General features: G+C 36.4%; 1 protein-coding gene across 1 annotated transcript in view; it reads left to right on the top strand.

Moving 5' to 3' along the window:
* GPC5 (glypican 5) overlaps positions 1-23,755 on the top strand; it is a 314,065-nt gene that overhangs the window by 181,171 nt on the left and 109,139 nt on the right. Inside the window, exon 6 of the mRNA XM_051780908.1 lies at positions 14,341-14,461. Coding sequence (XP_051636868.1) covers positions 14,341-14,461 — 121 coding nt within the window. The remainder of the gene's footprint in view (positions 1-14,340; positions 14,462-23,755) is intronic.

The following is a 23,755-nucleotide window of genomic DNA, read 5'->3' as shown; positions in this document are numbered from 1 at the left end:
ATTCACAATAATTAGAATTTTACCTTATTGTCTTGTGTGTAGAGCTCAGCAGTTCAGATTAAATAGCTGCTTCCAAGCCTTGTCTGTTTACAGAAGACTCATGGCAATGTGGGAGTGCCATCATCAAATCACAAATGGGAAATCCACAACTTTTCCAGAACCTGTTCCAGTGCTTCACAGTGCTTGTGATAAAGTTTCCCTAATAACTCATGTTTTAGGGTTTATCTCCTTCATAGTAAAGCATCTTTTGTATAATTAGTCAAATCAGACCTTTTGCTATAAGGAACATCCTCAAGGGAAAAAAAAGTATTTTTTTTTTGTGTAAACAAATATTTTTAAATAGTCAGAATACTGTTGTTTCAACAGGTATTTTATTGACAAACTACAGTCTCCTAAAGAAAATGTAAAATCAGGGAGGAAACCCCACAGTCTGAAGAATGACCTTAAGATGTTAGGACTAAGACCCATTTCTACAATAGTTCTAGCCCCAGAGAGGGGAGATAATTGTCAGTAGCACCATATTTAAAGAAGAATGCACAACCCACTGTTCATCAAAAGTTTGCATGGCTATTCATGTTGCTCCATCTATTTATTGCTTGCCTTTATATGACACTTCCTCTTTAAACTGTTTGGCAAGTTCTCTTTCATCCTTGACTATTAAAAACCTATTTCAGGGATAAGAGTGTGTAACAGCTGAATTAGCTCAAGCACCAACCTCTTTGGGCTTTACAATTTAAATGATTTGACTGTTTTATATGCAATATGCAATCTGTTAAGTGTTATCAGAATATGTGAAACTGATTAGGATGCATAAAAAAAACCACCAAACCACAAAAACTCCAAACAAATAAAAAAACCCAAAACACCAAAACAACAAAAACTGGAGATAGTTTCCTGCTTCCTTTAATTCAGCAGTTAGAACCATACTGCCAGAGCAGGGAGTAGTTTCATTTCTAAATGACTGGGAGTTCAGAACCGCTGCTCATCTCACAGTCCAGAGGGATATAGGCCATTGCAGGCATCAGCAAACACAGTTCTTAGTCTGTCCCACTGATATTTCTTCGGACTGTATGGACTAATTTGAGATTCATGAGTTAAAAAAAACACTGCAAGAATGACCATGCTTGTAGACTAGTGATTAGAATGGCTTGCTAGGAATCAGATATCACAGTTTCTTCCATAGTGCATATTTCATCATTTTATCCAGTAACTGTAAAACAAAGAATAGATACTTTTGTGTAAAGATATGGGAACTTTTATCTTCCTTCATTTCCTCCTCAAATATTAACAATAAAGCACAGTCTTTTTTCTCTCTGACCAAATCACCCTATAAATGAATGACCTACTGATGTCAACAGAGAGGAGAATTTCCTGTTACCAGCTCCTTCTTGTGTTACAACATGAAATAAATCCCAGGCACATCAGTCACCTGAATCATTATGTTTAATCATCTCATTTGACAATGAAATAAACTTCAAAGAATTGATAGAATTAATATAAAACAACCCACTGAAGAGAAATATTTTTAAGGTGGCTTGAAATTTATGTATATTGATAAATACAAAATGATAAAACCAAAATGTTTCACTCAAGAAACATACTAATTCCTGTGACTGCTGGTTTCTTAAACTGCTCTCTCTCCAGAGATTTTGCATAAGAAATTAGGCTGTCGTTTTACTGACATCAGCCAATGACCTAAAACTTACAACTAAAATGTCACTGCAACACTCTTGTAGTGTGAAGACCTATTTTCCTGTTGCTTGTTCAATGTTAAATCAGGAATACATAGAGACACACCCCTGTACATTTCCAAATCCCATGATACTGAAGTGTGTTTTTTTCTCTCAGTGAAAATCCTCACTATTACAATGCTTTTAAAATTCAGCCATTGTTCATAAACATTCTGGTCATTTCATGATACAGAACAGAAATACTTGAGTTTGGCTCAGTATCTAGATCATAACAGAAATGTACATGTCCATATGTATACATATATATACATAGACACAAATACGTAACTGTACACAGGAGTTACATATAATTTTGCAACACAAGGTTCATTTAATATTTTCAGTCATGCGATACTTGCTGTAAGGTGCAGTTTCCCTGAAGAACATTTTTTGGCAAAATTTTCGCTCCATTTTCTTGTCTTTCTTTGACAGCATTTCCCATAGGGAAGATAGCCTGTTTGACTTATATTATCCTTGAACCCCTTGTTGCCTACTTGACATAAATTTCTGTAACCGAGGTGATATCATAAGTGAAGTTAAAAATCAAATCTCTGAGAATAGCCTTATCTAGATTGATTCTCACTTCAAACTGCATACTAAGCAGTCACACAGAGCTTCCAAACTTACAACAGACAATAGACTTCTTCTCCTTCTGATCCCAAAAAAATAAAGTGGAACCCTTCTTTTCCTTGCTTCTAGCAGTCCATTTTAATCTGTATAAATTTCATGTAAGTTTTGTCCTTCAATTTGTCTGTTTCTACTGCATATTTTATTAAATTAAATACTTCGAGCTTCTTTAGGAATAAAAGGCAAGATAAAAGCTTGTCATTAGCTGCACTGTTTTCTGGAAGGCACTGAACTGCATGTTACAGAAAAAAAACCAAGTTCTTTGACTCAAGCCAAGCATCTCATTGATGCTCAGGTATATAATTCCCATTACTGAAATAGCAAGACACATCATAATATTTAACTCTTGTCTTTTCATAGTATCTTCCATGATACAAGTAAGAATTATGATGACTTTACAAATAGAAAACTGAAAACCAGATAGAATAATAGGCTTCCTTCAGGGAGCTTATGACTTTGGCAATGAGTACCCCAAGGCTAATGCAATGTAATTTCAGTTTAGTTATTTAAAAGTTCATTATTATGTCTAGACTGGTTGTCCAATATAAAGGGCAAGTCATCATTTCATCCTGCACGAGGTGCTGTATTTCCCACAAGAGGCCCTTCTCTCTCTTTTCTTTCTCTTTCCATACTCTGTAGGCAATAGATGTCTTATTTTTAAATAGCTAAAGATATGTAAGTGAAGTACAGTTGCTAATAATTTTGTGTTCTTCTTTCTTCTGGGGGGCATTCCCCTGGGAAAACTAAAAAATTTGTCTAAAGAATCTATGTTATTAAGATTTGGGTGAATGGGAAGAAGGCAAAACTGAGTCACTGCCACATTTTCATTGTAATTTTGTCACGATGGGGCCAAACAAAGAACAATTACAGTAATTCATGGGACAACAAAAGTGAAGCAATTATTTTTATTAGGACCTGGAAATATGATCTTCCTATAATTTGGTACAAATATTTTTACTACTGTTTTCCTGTGAACCTTCATCCACTGAAGAGAAAATAAATTTATTTACCTGCACTCATTTATCACTAAAAGAAAGCAGTAACTGAATGTGATGAGTGAAATGTGTAAAAGGAAGATGCAAGAAGGGGTGATTGGGAAGAAAGGGAAACACAAAAGTTTATTAAAACTCTTAAGCCTCCAGTACAATCTCTGTCTTTACACATTTAAACAATAGCTATATCAGCCTTCTTAGCTCATATATTTATTGATTGTACCCACAAAGGTTAAGGAATGAGTTCATCTTTTTAAAGAAATATTAGAAGACAGCTCTACATCACACATGAATGCAAGAACCATCGGGCTGAAATGTTGCGGACAACTCTGAAAGATCCTTGAATGTGTTTTTATCCCATCTTATGTTCCCTGTACCATGATCTGCTTTGTATATAGTATTTACATTATTCCTGTTCTGTCAGATATTAAAAATGTGCATCTAAAACATGCTTTCGTGGTACTAATATAATTTTGTCTAACAGAATTTGAAATGAAAGACACAAGTCTTAAAAGGCCAGTGCAAATAACTGCCTAGTGGGTTCACAGACAATCCTTCAGCCTTCTCCAGAAGTTCATTACTCAGAACAGAAGTTCAGTTCATTACTCTGCTCATAGTGGCTTCTGAAATTGGAGCTCTTCATGCATATGCCACTATCTTTGAATATGAATTGATTTAAAGTCCATATTCTTTGTGACTTTTCCTGAAATACTTCAAAAATTATATTCATCATGCCTCTCATGGAGGGTGAAAAGCATCAAAGGTTAAGGCAACTGTATTTGTCTTTGGTATAAGGTTAGTTAAGGACCAGTAGAGAATGAAACCTTACTTAACTGTAATTGCTTAAATACAGGATTCTAGGAAATGCTTAATTTCCCATAAACAGTAAGTAACAGTAGCACATAACTGGCATTATACTGTAATGCTTGTTTCTATTATTTAATAAAATACAGCATGCTATAGAGCTTCTAATACATAACTCTGTATTTGTTCTTCATATGAGTTATGCGCTGTGTTCTGAGAACAGGCAATGCAGGTAGTTTGCAAATCAGGTAATGCACATGCTTCCAGCAAAGGTACCGTGAATAATATAGCTGTGAAATGAAAAAAAAGTTATGGGTTAACTGCTGAACAAACTTCTAGTTGCTGAGAAAACTGTTTCCCAATCCGGATTGTAGAGTAATACAGCTGGATTTTCCTTCCACACAGATATAGTGTAAGTAAGCATGCATCCCTAAGTGTAAAACTAGTTTGAATGAAGAGACAATTATATCCTCTGTCTCCTCAAGAAAATGTTATATTCTCCAGGATTTGATAATAATGAAAATGAGAACAAATAATTTTAAAGTGTTTTATTTGGGAGAAAAAAGAAACAAATCAGCAAAACCAAACCAACAACCAACCAACAAACAAGCCCCTCCATGCCACACAATTACTATTAAGCACATATGTTTCAAAAAACATTTAAGATGAAAAGCATCATCTGTTGCATACGTGTCATTGATTCCTTGTTTGCATCATTATTCATACACATTCAGAGAAATTAGGAAGATACAATGAATCCAGAGCCATGGAGATGGATTGGCCACTTACAGTGATTTATTAATAATCTACCAACCTTTTGCTAACTCGGAGTGTACTCGGACAACAGAGGACAGTAAAAAGCAGCTTTTACAGCACAGGGGATTTCATTCTTTAGAATAAACAGGAAAAAATTCTGTCAAGTGGTTCATGTCAGTGAATTTGCTGAAATAGCTTTTCACTCTTAGTGTTGCATAGTGGCTTGGGTTGATTCCTTCATATGACCTTTATTTGCTGAATGACCTTGTTTTCTTTTGTCAATCGTCATATTCAGGTTAATTATCTGCTTGATAGTCCTTCGCCATAACTTAACTGTCATTTTGTTCTAATTTTCCATAAATTACCTCAGGAAAAAAACCCAAACCACTCAATAACAAAGAATGGATTGTGAGAGTGCACCTTTGACTCTGATTTGTAGTGGTGTAGTCCATATGGGGCTGTGAGATAAGTATTAACTGTGTCACGTATGAGTCCCAAAATTATCAAGTGCATCGCAAGTCCCTAGGGGATACTTTGTTTTGTGCACTGAAGCATTATGTTGGACAAAATATAAAATGTCGTACTTCTGTCTTCAAGGTTTGGTATCCTACATAATGCCACTGCTACACGACCCTTTTGCCATTTCCAAGCAGAACTATTTTAGTGTCTTATATGAGAAGCAGGTTTCTCAATTTTAGACTAATTAGGCTTGACAGCTTTGTGCTTCCAATTTGTTTGAATTGTTTTTCCGAGGTAATTCCTTTGTTTCGCCAACTATTTACTATAAACATTTATGTGCTTGTTTATGATAATTAATATCTCTCATTTCCTTGCTCCATTAAATGAAGGTACAGTAGAATTATTACAGTTGTTAGAAGATTTCCAGAATACTGCATGAAGAAGGAGATATTGTTATTCTCATTTATCTAGATTTAGTGCACTTGCATATGTCTGCTGTTTAGTTATTTTCTAATGTAATAAGAATTTATTTTCTCAATTTTAAACATGTGACTTACCCAAGGCACCTAGTTTAAATGAAATATATGTCTCAAAGCTCCTCTTCAGTTCTTTTCTGTTTGACAGAGCTTGCAATTACTAGAACACATTAATTTGTTAGGGTGCATTACAGGCATGTTTTGTCATGCTTTTTCGTGACATTCATTTTGCATCACATATAAGAATAGTGTCTCTGTCCAGCAATTAGCAACATACTGCTGAGATATGTACACATAAATAGGAATTACAGTGATTACCATTAATTGACAAGAAGACTAATTTCCATGGTAACTTTTGAGTGAGAATTCTTCAAAAGTTCTCGACTTTTTGAAACAGTATAAAGATTAAATTTTGAGGTAAAGCAAAACGAAATTCTCTGATGTTGGAAACATGATATAGAAATTTTCTTTACAGTAGGAAATAACAGCAGTTTCAGGGGGATGTATTTAAGGTTTCATAACATTTGAGGCAGAATTGTGCCAGAATTCTTTCAGCTAATGTGGACTAATTCACTCACAGAATCCTCAAGAAAAATAATAAGGAAAATCAGCAGGAAAAAATAGTATTTTAAAAACAATTTCTATAACCTTAGCTTGAAATATATTACCTTAACAAGTTAATGCAGATCCATTAAAATTACTTGTATTTCAAAATTGTCACAACGGTGCTACTATTTGATTTTTCAGTGTGATCAGAATTTATTTGTTGTGCTAGAAGAAAGCTGTAAAGAATGATTTTATAGTATGTGTGTTATAGCATTTCTTCTGAAGCAGAAAATTTAGCTTTTAACAAAAGTTTCGTTCTTTGCTAAAAGGATAGTCTGACTTAAACCACACACATCCTGCACTAAATTTCAGATGCAAAGTAAAACAATCCTTCTAAATACATGTTCCATACACAGCACCTGGAAAGAAGTTGTGCTTTTGGATGTCTCCAGAGGGAAACCTGTCTGCCTAAGGAAGCTTTCAGGACATCAAGCTATTGCCTTAGCACTTCATATTGCTTATTAAGAACTACTTTTTGGAAGACGCAGCTAACGTCAAAACAATGATGAACTGACTTCCAAACACTACATATAAAATCCTCTCAAAAATTTTCATATTCAAATTAAGATCATGATGGAATGTTGGGGGCTTTATGAGTTTGAGAAGAGCTCAAAAGAGCTTTTTAGGATTTGAATATAATGGAAATTATTGGTGATGAGAGATATTGTACAAAATAAAAAAAGATCTGGGCCACACCTGGAAATTCATTGAAAGAGATAGTCTGAAAGGCTCTACAGTATTTTATTACATACTTCAATGTTATTTATCATAATCCTGTGAATGTAGTCCCAAATAAACAACTTCAAAATTAAATACCTATTTTAAACAGAATATTCCAAAGACATTACACTTAGTTTTCAAGTGTAATCTGCTACTTTTTTTTTCCTTTATCAAAACAGGTCTGGGCAATGATAAAAAATTAAATGCATACCTTTTATTAGTCATGTTTCAGCCTAAATGATTACAGGACCTTTTTTTTTTTTTTTCCCGACACACAAATAACACAAATTTTACTGAGTTGTTTTTCACACTTCATATTTTCTGTAAATTTAACAAGTGCATATGCAATCAGGTTTTTTCAAATATATACCAAATTACAGATCTAAAAATACATTGTCATTGAAAAATTCAAAGACGTTTTATTTTATTTTAAGTGGGCTTTTGATCAATTAAAAAGTATTGAAAAAGTCTAGGACATATGGGATCTGTCCTAGAATTATTACAAATACTGTCTCTGATACCTGGGTGAAAAATATTTTGAGCAAATTTTCTGTGCCTAACTACAGTATCTACCCTTAAAAAAACTACATAAGACTAAAAAACAGCCAACACTCCTGTCCAAGCTTCAGGTATTTTTTATGATTGCAGTGATTCTTTGATTTGCTCATCTTTACTAATTAAATTTTGCATCACTAAACACTCTTACTCATTTGTTGCTGCATATGTTTACTTTTTTACTGGCATTCAAGTAATTGTTAATTTCTCAATTAACAGTTACCCAGAATTTTGAAATGCCCATCAGTGATGAAGATGCAGGCAATAGCAGGTGTAAACCAGCAATTACCAGCAATCATAAAGCAAGCAAGCTGAGAAAAAGTTATTAAAGTCATATCCCATGTCTGAAATAAAACAAAATGTAGTGGGCACACTGTGCTATTTTGCCATTCTTTAACACGGAGAGACTATATAAATACAGGTGCTTGTTTGAAACTTATAAGTGCCAGCAACTTAAGTTCTGAGGTAATTTAGAATTCAATTAGCATGAGAAGCTGAACAAAGCAAATCCCTTAGCAATGCCAGTACATGAATGCTTACTTTTATAAACCAGAACATACAAACGAGGAAATCCATTTAATGAAGGGGGGAACATATTGCAAAAGTTGTGGTTTAGTTACTGTATCAATATCAGTTAAAGGAGATGAAAACAGAAAATCAAATACAGTAAATAAATATACTTTTTAAAAGTTATTTGGTCTCTTGTACATTATATTCTTACTGTCTGGACCTTCCCAAAGAACCCACAGGAGGTAAACACCTACTTTCAAACTATTTCACTAGGATTTCACTGCTTACTTCAAACAGTCAGATGGAAGTGAGCATTGCATCATTTACACCAAACTAGTTTCAAATGCAGAAAATTAAGTCAGTGGGGAAACTTCTCCATTTTTGCCAGATGAGGAGTTAGTTGTTGTTGTCTGTTTGCTGTCATGGAGTTTACTGTGATGCTATCAGTTAAGATTACATTTTAGATGAAATACTGCAAATGGAGATGGGAATCCTATTGCCATAAAGTGATGAACAAAATGAGCTTTGTCAGGTAGTGTCTATGTGTACATAGACACTCCTACAGCTGTGTAACCTGGTACACATGAACGTTTCAGAGGTAAGGCAATGCACCCCAGTCATTAAGCCCCTCACAATCAGAACAGTTGTCTCAGTATCATGACCCTGGAACTCAACAAGTTAACATAGAGATTCCTGAGTAGCTCTTGATGGTGTCAACTGAGCAAAATTGAAAAGCCCAAGAGTCACACAGAATCATCATCAAGGTTGGAAGAGACCTTCAAGACCATCTAGCCCAACCATCAAGCACATCACTGCAGTTTCCTTTCAGGTAGTTGTAGATAGCAGTGAGGTCCCCCTTGAGCCTCCTCTTCTCCAGACTAAACCCCAGTTCCCTCAGCTGCTCCTTACAGTTCATGTTTTCTAAATCCTTCACAAGCCTTGTTGCCCTTCTCTGCACACACTCCAGCCCCTCAATGTCCTTTTTGAAGTGAGTGGCCCAAAACTGACCACAGTACTTGAGGTGCAGCCTCACCAGTTCTGAGTACAGATGGACTGCCCTGGTCCTGCTGGCCACACTATTGATACAGCTCAATGTCATTGACCTTCTTGGCCATCTTGGCACACTGTTGGCTTATATCCAACCAGTTGTTGACCAGCACCCCAAGTCCCTTTCTGCTGAACAACTCTCAAGCCAGTCTCCTCCAAGCCTGTAGCACTGCTTGGGGTTGTTGCAAAACAAGTTCAGGACCCGGCGCTTGGCCTTATTGAACCTCATGCAGTTGTCCTCAGCCCAATGATCCAGTCTGTCCAGTTCTCTGTGTGAAGCCTTGCTATCCTCTAGCAGATCAACACTCCCACCTAACTTGGCATCGTCTGCAAACTTACTGAGGATGCACTGGAGCCCCTTCTCCAAACCATTGATAAAGATATTAAACAGAACAGAGTCCAGTACTGAGACCTGGGAAATACTGTTAGAGACCAGAAGAAGGCAGTGACAGAAGGTGATAGTAGCAGTTGAAACAGATACATCAGGATGGGATGACCAGCTAAACTTGCTGAAGTGTAGAACATCACCAGGTCTTTTGGGAGAGGCTTGACTGCCAGGACACTTAGGGATGTTCTGCAGAATAGCGTTTGCTATCATAATACACCTTTCGTTGCTTTCATCTCCTGCTTGAAACATGGTCCAATTGCCTAAAAGGAGCTTGACAGGGAAAATCATAACAATAAATGTGGTGTATCAGTACTTGTTGTCATCACAATATAAAACAGATTATTTTGTGCTGGAAGGATATAGAGATACAGATCTGCCTTAAGCACCATGTCCAAAATGGCTCATTCTTACAAGAATTAATTACACATACCAAGAAAATAGTGATAGCCAATAAAGCATGATCTTCTCTTCTATCAGAGATCATGATAGAATGAAATGTAAACCCCACCAACTGTATTCATAGAAACAATAGATAGTTATAGGTAATTTATATGAATATTCATATATGAGCTCAGGAAATGGGCACCTTGTTGTTCATCACTTTAAAACATGTTTATAGAATACAAATATATTGGTGCTTGTTTTTTTTTTCTAGTGTTGATGAAAATGAATAGTACTTGGGGACCAAGTCTGCCTATTAAAGCGATGTGATACATTACCATGCTTGTACAGAAATGAGCACAGATGGTGGGTCTATTACTTCTCTAGCAAGAAATTTGTCATTTTTTTTTCCCCAGGATTCAAATCTGAGCAACACTTACTCAAGTCAGACTACCTCTGTGGGGATCCTTAAAATGTTTTTGCCATTACTTGTACATTAGTACTTAGAGAAACAGCAAGTGATTAATGCTGTATTAAAACTTTATAATAAATGAAGTCTCTCAAACCAAGAGTGTGAGATTTTTACATTTCCTTCCCCTCCAACTTAAGGGAAATATATTTTGCATGTAAATGTAAATCTACAGGGATGAAGTTTTGTGTACCATGCTCAGATTCCCAATAGCTTGTTTAGCTTTGACAGATCATTTAGTTTACATTAGTATGTTTGAAGATGTTAGATTTATAGACATTTGTTAATTAAACACGATGATATGTGGAATATGAAACAACAACGTATAAGTAATTTATAACTTTTGTATGCAAAAGATACCATTTCAAGCAGCAAAAGAATAGGTTAAACAAAAAGAGATTAACTTCCATAATCTTACTTTTATGATAATAATCAATAATCAATACTTCATAAGCTTTTGTCAATGCCTTATTATACACCTGAAGAAAGAAAAAAGGTTTCCAGTCTGCCTTATAACTTGTCAGAACATGTAATTACAACAAACTCAAAGTTATATGATACTTTTTATGTCAGTTTGTCAAATCCGGATCACCTTCCAGTGGAAGTAAATTTAATATGTGTTGGGATTTCCAATACAAGAAAAAAGTAATAGATAGTAGAGTTCCTCTATCTGGAAAGTAGATGTATATGTATTTTTGCTTTGAGAGAATATGAAAAGGAATGACTATAAGAGAATGAGTACGAGTGCGAGAGAGAGAAAATCAAAGTAATTGCTAACACTTTTTACTGGTGAGTAAATCCAACAGTTCCTTATGAACCACAGCTGAAGAGGAATTCGGAGAATGTCAGCTCTGAAGAGGTTGGGGAACATGATTGGAACTCCTAATGTTGGGTCCACTCACCAGACAGCACTGCTTTCCTAGCTACTTTTGCTCATGTGAAAGAAGTGTTAGTCCTATGGCAAATACCAGCTGTGCAAGGCTGTGGATTTCAGTGTAGAAATAGCTGAAAAAGAAATGATGGTCAGTCTTGAATGAATCATTGCCAAATAATTCCCAGGTGAGCTAAACAGATAAAATTGGTGCCTAGGGAAGTCTCAGCTTCTGTGTGATTGATTTCTTCCTGCATGGTTAGAGAAACAAGTATTGTCAATTGAATTAAAAAAAAAGAGAAAGGGTATTCTTTTTCAAAGTTATACAGCTCGACTGAGCTGTGGACAGCTTGGGCCCTGAATTTGAGCGGTTGCAGCTGCGAGGTTGTGAAGGAATGTAAACACTGAAGATGAGAGGGTGGACAGGGAAGATGGAGCTGCGGGTTAGCTGTGATAGCCGGAGATCCTGGACTGTCTGCTGAATCATCCTGAGTTTGCAGAAGCTATAGAACAGCCAATCTCGACACGTTTATGTAGTAGGGGCACCGATGGTGATGAAAGATGCTGGCTAGAAAAGACTATAAATTAACAACGTTTGTATGAAATAAAGGTCTTATTTTTGGAAGAAGAGTGTGTGATGTCATGTTTGTGGCCATCCCAGCAGCGGCAGTTCACAGGTGAATGTGTGATAGTTGGGTTTGCAGCATTTAAAAAAAAAACCTGTTAATTGAAGAATTCTGAGTGAAAGAAAGTGAGAACACAGATTTTGTATGCTGTGCAACAGAAAACAAGAGCACTGCATAGAAAGGATAGTCATAACCTTCAAGACTTTTTATAGTGTTACAGTATGAAGAGAAATTTCTTTGTTGCGTTAAACCAATATGTTAGTTAAACCAGTTGTCTTTCTCGTAAGCGCACCATTGTCCAGCTGGAATGAATTCCTTATTGATTCATCTATTTTAACTTAGACAAATGACTGTTAAAGGATTTTTTTGGTGAAGGTTTTTACATTTACTTTTTCAGCTAAGAACTACCAGAAGATTTGTTGACCCTTCTCAAATTGCTGCATTAAACAATCACCCACTAGCAGGCACGCTGTGGATTTTTTACACACCTCTATACAAAGCTTTCCCCCATCACTTCAAGCTGGCAAGTAGCTTCATTGCTACAAGACAGCACAAAAAGCTGTCTGCTATAAAACAAAATAACACTTTTTGAAGACTGTGAGCATTCATATATTCAATGTGTGCACTTCCTTAGGAATATCCTGAATCTCATTTAAGGTGATATTTAAGAAAAGATCAAAGATAAAATATCATTGTTATGTGGCAACCTTGTTCTACTGAACTACATTCAGTGTTTAGCATATATGGAAGATTTTCTGCAGAGCTAAGAGAACATGTAGTGTTTTTCATTAAAAAAAATTAGTAAAATTTGAATATGCTGTGTTATCTATGCTCATATGCGAATCTAACAGGCAGGAATTAGACTTTTTTTTACTCCACTTTTGTTAAGGTTATTTCCTTTCTTTTTCTGACAGCATAACAGCTGGCAAAATACTTTTGAGATAGAGATGTATAGAGCTATCCTCTTAAAGGGTATGCAGGCAATATGTAACATATGGAGGGGATTTGCATACTTTACAATATCTGTGATGAGAAGGTAGATATTCAGTTTTTCTTGCATAACTTGAGTATTACATATAACATGGTAAGTTGAATGAAGAATTGCATCTTGATAAGCCGCAGAATTCTGCTAGGTTGTTAGTTCAGTTTCCGTATTTTGAGTTTCGATGTATTAGAAACAATGTTCTAATTACTACAGTAGTTCGTTCTGGATCCCTTTCCCCACCCACGACGTGGGGGAGCCCAGTTCTTGTTCCATCTCCATCTGAAGAACCATTCCGACGTCTTGAGGGATGGGGAAAGGGAACTCCAGCGACAGGGTTTTTCAGGCCCCGAGCCTGGAGGGGAGAAGTGCCCTCCCCTCCCCCCAGCACCCACGTGGTCCCATGGCTGGTACAGAGACAGCACACCTGCGTGGAGAGGAGGCAAGAGAGAGTTTATTGTTGGGATGTTACATTTATAGGGTTAGGAGGAATCACAGGTTAACTAATTAGAAGTCTCAAGGGGCTTACAGGAACACCCAATCACAGGAAGGGGTTAACAAGGACCAATACGAAATACCTCAGGACACCTTTCCCAGGACATTCCTGCATGGGAGATAACAGTTGTCGTGGGGGGTGTTGGGAAGAAGAAACACATGTTTGCAAAGAGACCACAAAGAGCCATTTTAAGACATGTCCAAACAAGTTTCTCATCAGATTTAGCGCTACAAATTCTTTCTGGAATCACCATATATCTGGTTTCTATTTCTTCTTTTTTACATATCTATATATTAAGTACATTTTGGCCTCTGTACCTATATAATTTTTGTAATGCTAAATAATTTATGCACAATGTGATTGTTGTCCTGCAATAAGTATTCTGTCTGCATGTGCGCTCACAAAAACACTAGGAAACTTCAGGTTTAATTCTGAACATGCAGTATGTGGAGAATCTGGAGTCTGTTTTAAAACTGAAATGTGATACATTTAGGCAATCATCATGTAGTTCATATTTAGCAAAACCAAAGTGGAGAACAGTCTTTTTGCACAGACACAAAAAAGCCATGCATAGGGCACAATGTTTTGTGGTTCAAAATGCAAATAACTTTCCTTGTTAAAGTCTGTAGCAAACTTAAAGCTATAATAAATAACAGAACTTTGTGGAATGTAGTAATTATATTTTGCTGTATTTCTTTTTTTGTGAAAAATATGTGCACAAAATTAATGCATCTCATTAAAGTGGAATGTTGGTGCCATGAGAGATAATACAAACTAAAAGATGACTCTCTAAAAGTAGAATAAGTTACTAAACCATTTTTGTGTGTGTTTCTGTATTAAACTAGCTATACACGTCGTGTGGTTGGCAGTGGAATCAAAGCTCAGTCTGCAAATCCAGAAGTAAAAGTGAAGGGAACAGATCCTGTAATAAGTCGAATTATTGACAAGCTGAAACATGTTATTCAGGTAAGCTGCTTTTTCCTATAGATACAGTATAATACTAACTACCACTCTAGTAATGAAAGTATTAATTTAATGTACATTAAAGGTTAATTGTTAATTCAAGTTACTGCTGAATGCACATCAACAGCAAAACACCAGTTGCTGTCTCACTTCAGTTATTAAAAATGATTTAGTTAAAAAGCTTGCATATGGTAGATAAGTGTAGGAAGTGAGACTGGCAGCTGGGCCATCTGTACCTGCAAGTGCCACAGCTCAGCATCGCAGTAAGCGTACAGAAGCACAAACAGTATGATTTAGGTATATTAATTGAGTGCATATGTTTAAATAAAAATAAAACATAATTTCCCTCTTCCCTCTTTACTAAATCTAGGTTCTTTCTTAACTAATATTGTTGCAAGGTTTCTTGTTTAGATGCCAGATTAAAAAACTAGGAAGTGTGAATGAAAATCACATGCTTGCTAAAGGAGTTGGTGTGCATTACCTGATATACATATCTGTGAGTTACTTAGTTTTAGACTTACAAGGCAGTCAATTCCAATATGGTTCCACACAATAAAGTGTTGTAATAAGTTTACAGGATTACAGGTATCTTTGGTTACATGCTGTATTTACATGCACAGGTAGGTAGAACTACAGGACAAAAGCCTGATTCTCTTGAAGGCAGCAGTTAGTTTGCCAATAGCTCTGTATTTCAGTTTAAAAATATAAGTTTTCACTCTGATCTGAAGACTCAGTGACAAGAATGTTCTACTGGCATTTTTTGTCAGTGACCCATCTAACCCAGTATCCTCTCACCTGCACTGGTAAAGGGAGAGCATGCACACTTGGCACCTTTGTGGCCTCCATGCCCTTTCTCTACCTCATTCCTCAAACATGAGAATTAGAGATATTACAAGTCTTTTCCTTGTCTAGTGCATTTAGTTCCATCTAAGGGCTTGCTTTAATTTTTTTTCTGCATCTTCTCAGTAGCTTTTAAATGCAATTTCTCAAATGATTTCTGGAGTTTAAATATTACTGATTGCTGCATGGTAAGCCCTCTTCTTCTTATATTTCAATTTGTGAACAATAGCTCTTCTCTGACAACAAAAGAGAGAGTGGTGAAATAGGAAAAAAAAAGAACCCAACAGAAAAATTTCTTTTCCATCAGTAGTGTTGTTTTCTGGGAGAAGTACCATCAAGAATGAAGCTCAAAGGCCATCATTATTCCTTCCTTCTTGAAAGAAATATCTTTTGTATTCCTCCAGCTTTAGCATGCTTTTGTCTCTCTTCTTTATTAAAATTTTCCATACAAAGAGATGCTATGGCTTAATTAATAGCTACAAAATAGTATGCAGAGACAAACTTTGCAAATCTTACTGGGTAAGTCCCAAGGTCTTTAATCTATCAGGAATGCCCTCATCCTTTGATATTAAATCTGCACTGTATATTTGATAGTGCTGTTTTCCTCTAGAGACTAGGAGTTGTGTTGTTTTCTCCTCAAGGGAGTATCTGAAAGAGTGGAATAAAATATTTCCATTATAAAGTACTTCATTTTGAGAGCTTATTTTCCCTTTTCCCAAAAGAGTCTAGTGGATCTTGGGGAAAAGGACATATAATTTACGGACTGAAATTCTTACTAGGCTCCAAATATGTTATCTTTCTGTGGGACAGCTTCTTTGCTTGTAGCTCTGAGTATGAAAATAGGGTCGAAGGATAAAGAGAGCATCAAATTCCTTACAGACCTGACATATAACTGCTTTTCCTCAATAAAAAAAGAGCTGAAGAAACTGCAGAAAAAGCTTTCTTCTGTACCATTTACTGCTTGGGAAAGGAAGAGGAGGAGTGGAAATTACAGATTCAAATACAAAAGAACACCTCTTTGTCCTTTGTGATATGAAAAGGATGAATCACATATTAAGCTTATGATGGGCAGGTAAATAAGGGGAGCTTAATGGATTCTGGTGTTGCCTCAGATTTAGGCAGAGTTATACTTTAGCACTCTATTCAAGCAGTATACTTTGAACTTCAAAGTTTTAAATAGCTAATTTGATAGAAACAAAACATTTGTCATGCTTTTCAGAACCAATCATTCTTGGAATTTATAAAAGTTTATATACTTTAATTCAGTTTTACAGTGACATAGATTGGCAGGTTGGTATATACCTTGCTATTTATGGAAGCAACTATATATATTTTTATACAAATCCCATGTTGCTGTAACCTTGATAAACAAGTAATTTTTTTTTATTTAGTTTTGCTTTGTATGTAGCTATTTGCTCTCGATATTAGGAGAAAGTAAATGGGAGTGGTAATTTAAGTTTATTTGACTTTTCACATCAGCTTTTAAACATTTAAAGATTAAGGACATCAAAATAGCATTTCTTTCTGTCTCATCCTGTCATAATAAGATATGGTCCTTCCTTCCCAACCACAGTCAGAGCTCTGAGTATATATAGTACAGCCTGATTTTCTTTTGCTGGTACTGCCTGTGATGGTACTGAGGCCTTCAGAACTGAACAATCTCTGCCACTTGGTAAATATCAACATGCACAAAGACTCAGAAGCTTTGCTTCTGGTACTTTTCACAATAAAAATGGTAAAATGCCCTGAAATGCAATTTAAGCAGTGACAACCTGTGACTGTTGTTTGTAGCAGGGGTGGAGTTCAGTTCTTTAATCAGACACCTGCATTTTGGTGTTTAAACTTCCCTTATATACAGATCTACTCCACGGACCTTAGAGAACTGTTCATTTGGCCCTGGGTAAATGTATGCTTCAAGATAAGATGGACAGTAGTTCTTTAGTCCTGCACAATACATAAGAAGTTTGGGTACATTGCCCACGTGTTGGCATCTCTACTGTAGACACCTGCAGTTAGGTGTCTGTTCTGAAGGATTTCACCCTTGTGTCACATTTCTGATCCCTTTTCAAAAGATAGTTAATTTGAGCACACAGATTAGAAATGTACCATTTTCTAAAGAGAAATATTTAGCATATACAAACACATATGTATATACATATGTATATACACGCATATTTCATTTTATGATTATATGATTTTCCAGTTGTTAAAAAAATATGATTAAACTGTAGAAGGACTACTTTGAAGATGGTGGCTAGTTTTGCATTTAGAATACATCATTTAAGATAAATTGAAAAACATCTCCTAAATAGATTTTGTCCTTCCAGACCAGAAAAAGTAATTCTTTTTAGTAAATCCGGAGTATAAAAACTCTGTTCGAAAGCTTCATTGTTTTATGAAACCTTATTTTCTCTTTACCTTCAAAGCAGATGATCACTTTTATGACCAATTGCATTGAATTTCCCTTCTTACTTTCAAGATTCCCAGCAAGAAGGCAAGAAGGAACTGATTATTTTGAGATGTAAAGGGAGATCCCATTTAAGGGATGCTGCAGTGAGCTCTCAGAAAATCAGGCAGAACATATTTATCATAAAAATGACTAAATATTATCAAATAACAAAAGAAGAACAGACATCTTTGAGATCCCTTCCTGCTCATATTTAATGTGTACATAAGAAAACTGACCAAGACCATTCTGCCCTGCATACAGAAAAGAACAGATTTCTCTTAGTATATCCTCTGTTCTTGCCAGTTAGATATGCAAATGCATAAAAATCCCAATCAAATGGTCAGCTTTAAAATATGTAAGTATACAATGCTTAAACATACTCTGTTTTCCGTGTTTTCTCCTGTTAGAAATTTTAAACCCCTGAAATCAAACTGGTTGTGTAAGTGACAGTATCTCTTTTCAGCAGGCTGTGGTTTCTGTGCAGTTCTCCTTTGTGAGAGGCTCACAGTAACCTCCTTTTTCTGTAAATAGTGGATTTACCAAAAAATCAATAGAACTTTTTGATTCTATTGGACCCCGACAGCTATAATCTGTGCTCTGGACTCCACAGGTTCGTATTCACAGTGACAAAGTACAGTTAGAGGAACTGACATAAACTCTGCTGAATATGGTTTGACAAAGTCACCTTCTTCTGTAAAAATCCTTACTTGTACAGACTGGTGTTTTGGAGAGTTTTAAATGATGGTATCCTCTTCATTCATTTGTCTTCACGGCAGGCAAATAATGGGTTCAGTGCATATTCTTTTATGTACTGCAATCTGCAACTATCACTCTAATAGGCAATCAAGATATGCAAAGTCGGTTGCATATGGCAGGAATAATAATGGTAATTATTTTTCTTTCTTCCCCAATAATTTAAAAACATGATTAATTTATTGTTCCTACAAGTGAAAATACTAAGCCTATGAAGTAAGTATAATATTTTGGAGCTGTGATTACAGGCAATTGGACCTTGGTCATTTCAGTGTGTTTTTTCTTTCAGATGACAATCTCAAAAAAGCTACCACTTCTGAAAATAATACACATTACTTGGAGCTTCTATTAACAGGTTAAAGACTTCCTAATTTTAGAAAATCTTGCCATAGCAGAAGATAATCCTATGTCTGACTCTCTAAATTAGGCAGACCAAATCTCCTTCTGGAGATCTCCATAGGTACCTACCACTAGTGACTATATTGGAAATTTTAATGCTTCTGTCAAAATAAATTATTTCTAATTTCCAGGTGCAGTGAAAGATGTGTCTGAACTTCTTTAGAAAAGATCCCATATTATACTGCTAGACCACTGGACTGCATGCTAATATGCATGAAATAATATTTACTTTCTCCACAAAGGGCTGTGAACTGTCCGTAATAGTATTGATGCTTGCATTCTTTAAAGGAGCAAATGCCCCTACATCAAAAGACATTAAATGTAGGTGACAGTCTAATTTTTCCTTTACTACTGGTCATATATGTGTTTTTGTAAGAGCTTTTCAAGCACGGATTGGAAATGGTGATGTTACCTGAATCCTCATCTGCACATACAAAGAACCACATTTTTAAATTATTCATACACAAGATGTGGCACTTGCAGTTGTGTTTCCCTTTCACCGCTGATATCAAGTTTGTGCCTCCTTACTTTAGTGCTATGGTGATCATCCAATAGTTAGAATCCCTCTGCCTCTTATAATAGTTTAAACAGTTGTATAAAAGTCACAAATCAGACATTCTGATTACTTTGTTGATGACTGAATGGAATGAGAGAATTCAGAGTACAGAATTAGGAGTACAGCATTTGAAAGTCTCAGACACTTAGTTTGATACATTCTTCAGTAACATGCTCTTGGAGACTCACTTTCAGACCTTTTTTTTTCACTTTCTCTTCTTAAATGTTTTTGGTTGATGTGGTGTAACCTGCAGTTTGCACCTTTGAATAACAGGTATCCTGTAGAGGTAATTGTGAAGTAAAAATTCAGCTCACTTTGTGCAGCAGTCATTCAACATTCACTGGTATTAGAATTGTATATCTGTGTTCACTCCTAAACTGCCTATTTATTATTTTTGTTGCAAGAGGAAAGATTGCCTTACAAGTTTGTTTCATTTTTCATGTTACAAATGCATATCTAAATGTTAATTTGCTTACTTTGTTTTTACTGCCTTTTTCACTTTTTAGTTTCTTCCAAAGTTAGAGCAGTCCTGCAGGTACAGAATAGCTCAGTTTATCTTGATGGCATTATTTTTTTTCCCCCAGCAATGTGTTGACTCTTCTTTTTCTTCCTTTTCCTTTTCCTTTTCCTTTTCCTTTTCCTTTTCCTTTTCCTTTTCCTTTTCCTTTTCCTTTTCCTTTTCCTTTTCCTTTTCCTTTTCCTTTTCCTTTTCCTTTTCCTTTTCCTTTTCCTTTTCCTTTTCCTTTTCCTTTTTCTTTCTTTTTCTTTCTTTTTCTTATTTCTGGAATTAATACAATGTTACTGTCTTTTTGAAATCAAACCCTTGGATAAATTCCATCTTTGGCAAGGCATGATAGCAGAATATTACAGTGTCATTTTATGGTATTCCTACTTGACAGAGAAGTCTGTTCTATATTTGTTTTGTGAGCTGTTCCTGTCTTTAATCACATCTACTGAGAGCTGGTTTGTCACACTGTTGTGGGGGTTTGACCCTAAAAAATCCAATCTCCAAGCTCCCCCCACAATTTACCTCAACACGGAAGAGAAGTTTTCAGACAGGTACAATTCAGCGTGGGGGAAGGGAATTATATTACAATTTATTACTTACACAATAAATACTGAAAAGCAAATAAATACATAGTATTAACAGAACTTCTACCACCCCTGGACCCTCCCACATCAGTTCAGGAGAAGTTTTCAGGGCGATAGTTAAAGTTTCTCTCTCACTGGGGTATCAGGGAAGGGGACTTTTCACACTCCCACCAGCCCTCAGCTCCTGGTGAGGTCTCCTCCTGAGCTGCAAGGGAACACTTGCGTCATCAGGTCTTCATCCCGAAGGTCCAGGGAGTCAGCTTTGAGTTCTTTCTCCATGGTTCGTGAAGGTTCCTCCCAGAGAGTAGATGTTTGCTCTTTCCTCTCCAGGTAGCAAGGTTTCTGGGTTTTGCTCAGTCTTTTTACCCCAAATAGTTTTCACCAAAAGTCCTTACCCAGAAAAGCCTGCTTGGTTTGGCTTCTCTCTGTTTCAGCTGCTGCAGCTTCAGCTTCCATGTGTCACAGGGAGGCTTTCCTCCCCCCCCATTCCTCCTTTGGTTTTCGGCTGCTCTTGCCCAAACCTCACGTAGAGCCTCCTCTGAGCCTCTCGGCCTGTCTTCTGTTTTTTCAGCCTCAACTCAAGGTCGCTCCCTCTCCCCCACCATTAGGGGGAGGGAAAAAGGGTAGCAGCGAGACTGCTTCTGCCTCTTTCCTCTGCCTGGAGTTCCTCCAGCTCTACATAATCGCAGCTGCTTCTCCGGGCTCCAGACCACTGCTCAGTCCATCTGTGGCTCGACTCCAATACCGAGCCTGCCTGCCAGGGCGGGGGCTAGCTCCAACCCCCTGGCTGGCCTCTTAAGTCCACACCACTGCCTCTCCTGGGCAGTGAGGGGGAAAAAAGCCCCCTAGCCTTGGCCACAGGCACCCAGTCCAGTTAATATACTGTCCCGAGCTCCCCTGCAGCCCAGCAAGGGGGGAAGAGGGCCTGGCCCCCCTGCAAGGGGCCCACAGGCCTCTCTCCTCTCACCTCGTGGCTCCAAATCTCTCTCTCACACTCTGCCAACAGCTTCCGGCTGTTGTAATATCCTAATTTCACAGGGGCAAAAACACAGCTCTGATTGGTCCCTCAGTGGAAACTCAACTGGGATCAACCACTTCCAACCCCCTCCTGTGGGGGCGGCTCAACCTATGACAACTGTATTGACCTGACCTGTCTCTGACTGCTAACCGATGCTGGTTGTATGTTAAATACTTGATTATTGCCATTGCAGATACTGGCATAATTTCTATAAAAATATTAAACAGTTATAAATAAGGTGGGAAATTATTTCCTGAGTGTCATCCTCCTCCCTTTAAAATATACTTCAGCTTCCAACATCAAAAATACACAAGAGTGCAGGATCACTGATGCTTTTGTATCTCTTGAGAGTGAAAAGGTTTTCTTCACAGTTCTGTGATGAAAATGAAGGTATAAAGCCTTTCTGTTGCTCACAAAGGTCTTTCTGTATTGTAAGTCAAAACTCTAGAAGTTACATGAACATTCTGAGATGACTGTATGTCCTGGAAAATTCTGTGTAACTCAAACCGTCTTAAGGTTTACAGGTGGAAGGTAGAAAAGAGAAAAACGATTAGGAGGGCCTGAAATTTAGTCCATGTGTCTCCCATTGTTGCCTAGGAGATATTGAGAAGAACAGTCCCCAGCCATATAGTCCTTTTGATCAGTAATTTAATTAAAATCCCAATAATCTTTTCCCTGGTTTGTTTTGTTTTTCACTAACTAGCTTGCCAAAGTTATTAAAGTCTAATCAAAATCCCATTCATTTAGCACAAATGATCATTTTTCTGAAGTATCTTTTTTTAAAATAAGATTCATGATGAAAAGGAAAAGAGTATACAGTGTACGGAGCTTTCTGAAATTAAGTTTATTGTTCAATTTTTTATAAATTATGAGCTAATTAAACAAAAAATCCCTAACATTTGTATTTTCACTATTTTTGCTTATTCCATTTCTTATAAAGCCCTGCACGGTACACGGTGAGAAAACATATTCATTGATGCAATCAGTGAATGATACTGTCAATTCTTATCCACTTAGTGCAGAGAACAGTGGCACAGAAAATAAGACAGCCTCTTCTAGCTACCAAGGTGAACAGTGACACTTACCTACGTATCAGTTATGGTGCAGATACTCTCTATAAAAGTCTATTTTGCACATAAATTTTTTGCTGTTATAGTTGGTAAAACTTGCTTGTATCAGGTTTTTTAGCAAAAATGGAACCTTGTTCTGCCTTCTCGTTTTTCAGTACAATATTAAGTGAAGGAGAGTTTTAAGATTTTGGAAGAGTTATAGCTATAACAAACAATATGATCACATTTTGTGATGCTTACTTTTGAAAATTGGACCTACTTTACTATTTGCAAAACTGTAGAAAGGACATTATTTTTTCCTATTTATGATTTTTTATTTTTGTGCCTTGACTCTCTTAAAAATGGATTTTTATTATTTTTTTAAATACTTTTTCTCACACTTCCTATCATTTTTGCTATATATCTCTAAGAAAGTTTTGTCTCCCTACCCTATGGAAGTAGTAGCAATTCTGAAAGTGAAAAGGAGTTTCTGATGCCCTTAACTCAAAATCCCAACTTAGGAAAAGAAAGGAATATATATATAGATACGTAACAGAGACAGACTAGAGAGTTCAAGAGGGTTTCAGGGCTCTGATGTGGTATTTGCTCAGCCTCTCATTAACTTTGTTGGGGTCCACAGAAGCATAGCAGACTGTTTATGAAGGCTGGACTTGCTTTCTTTTATAATTTCATCAGAGAATAGAAAATCCCTTCCTTATGCAGTGAGGTGGTACCCCATTAGTTGTATAGATGGTTGCAATATTGCATAATGTCAGACATATTGCATAATGTCTGACATTGCCAAATTTTTAACTAGCTACCTGGTTTTGGAGAATCTCTCATTCGAAATATCATAGGATTTTTGGGGGGTGTATGCATGCATTTTGTTATTGTTTTAAAAAGAAAAAAACTGCTTAAATTTATTGTTTATTTCAATTTTATTAAAGGCGGAAGTTGTAAATGTCTATTTTAATTGGACAACATAACTTATTTGTCTTCTGTGATGTCTTGTGAGGAGGGAGAAGAAGAGTGGTGTAGAAAATGTACTTAATTTTGAGTGAATACCAGTTTAGCAATTGACTTATGTCTGGATACTTTCAATAGTGGATTGTTTTCAAGAGTGGTATTGCGGATTACTTTT

This window comes from Manacus candei, unplaced genomic scaffold (assembly GCF_025592945.1).
Source record: "Manacus candei isolate 608988 ecotype Guabito, Panama unplaced genomic scaffold, ASM2559294v1 h1tg000014l, whole genome shotgun sequence".
Taxonomy (NCBI): Eukaryota; Metazoa; Chordata; class Aves; order Passeriformes; family Pipridae; genus Manacus; species Manacus candei.
The sequence above is the reverse complement of the archived record's forward strand: the minus strand, read 5'-3'. Positions and strand labels throughout refer to the sequence as shown.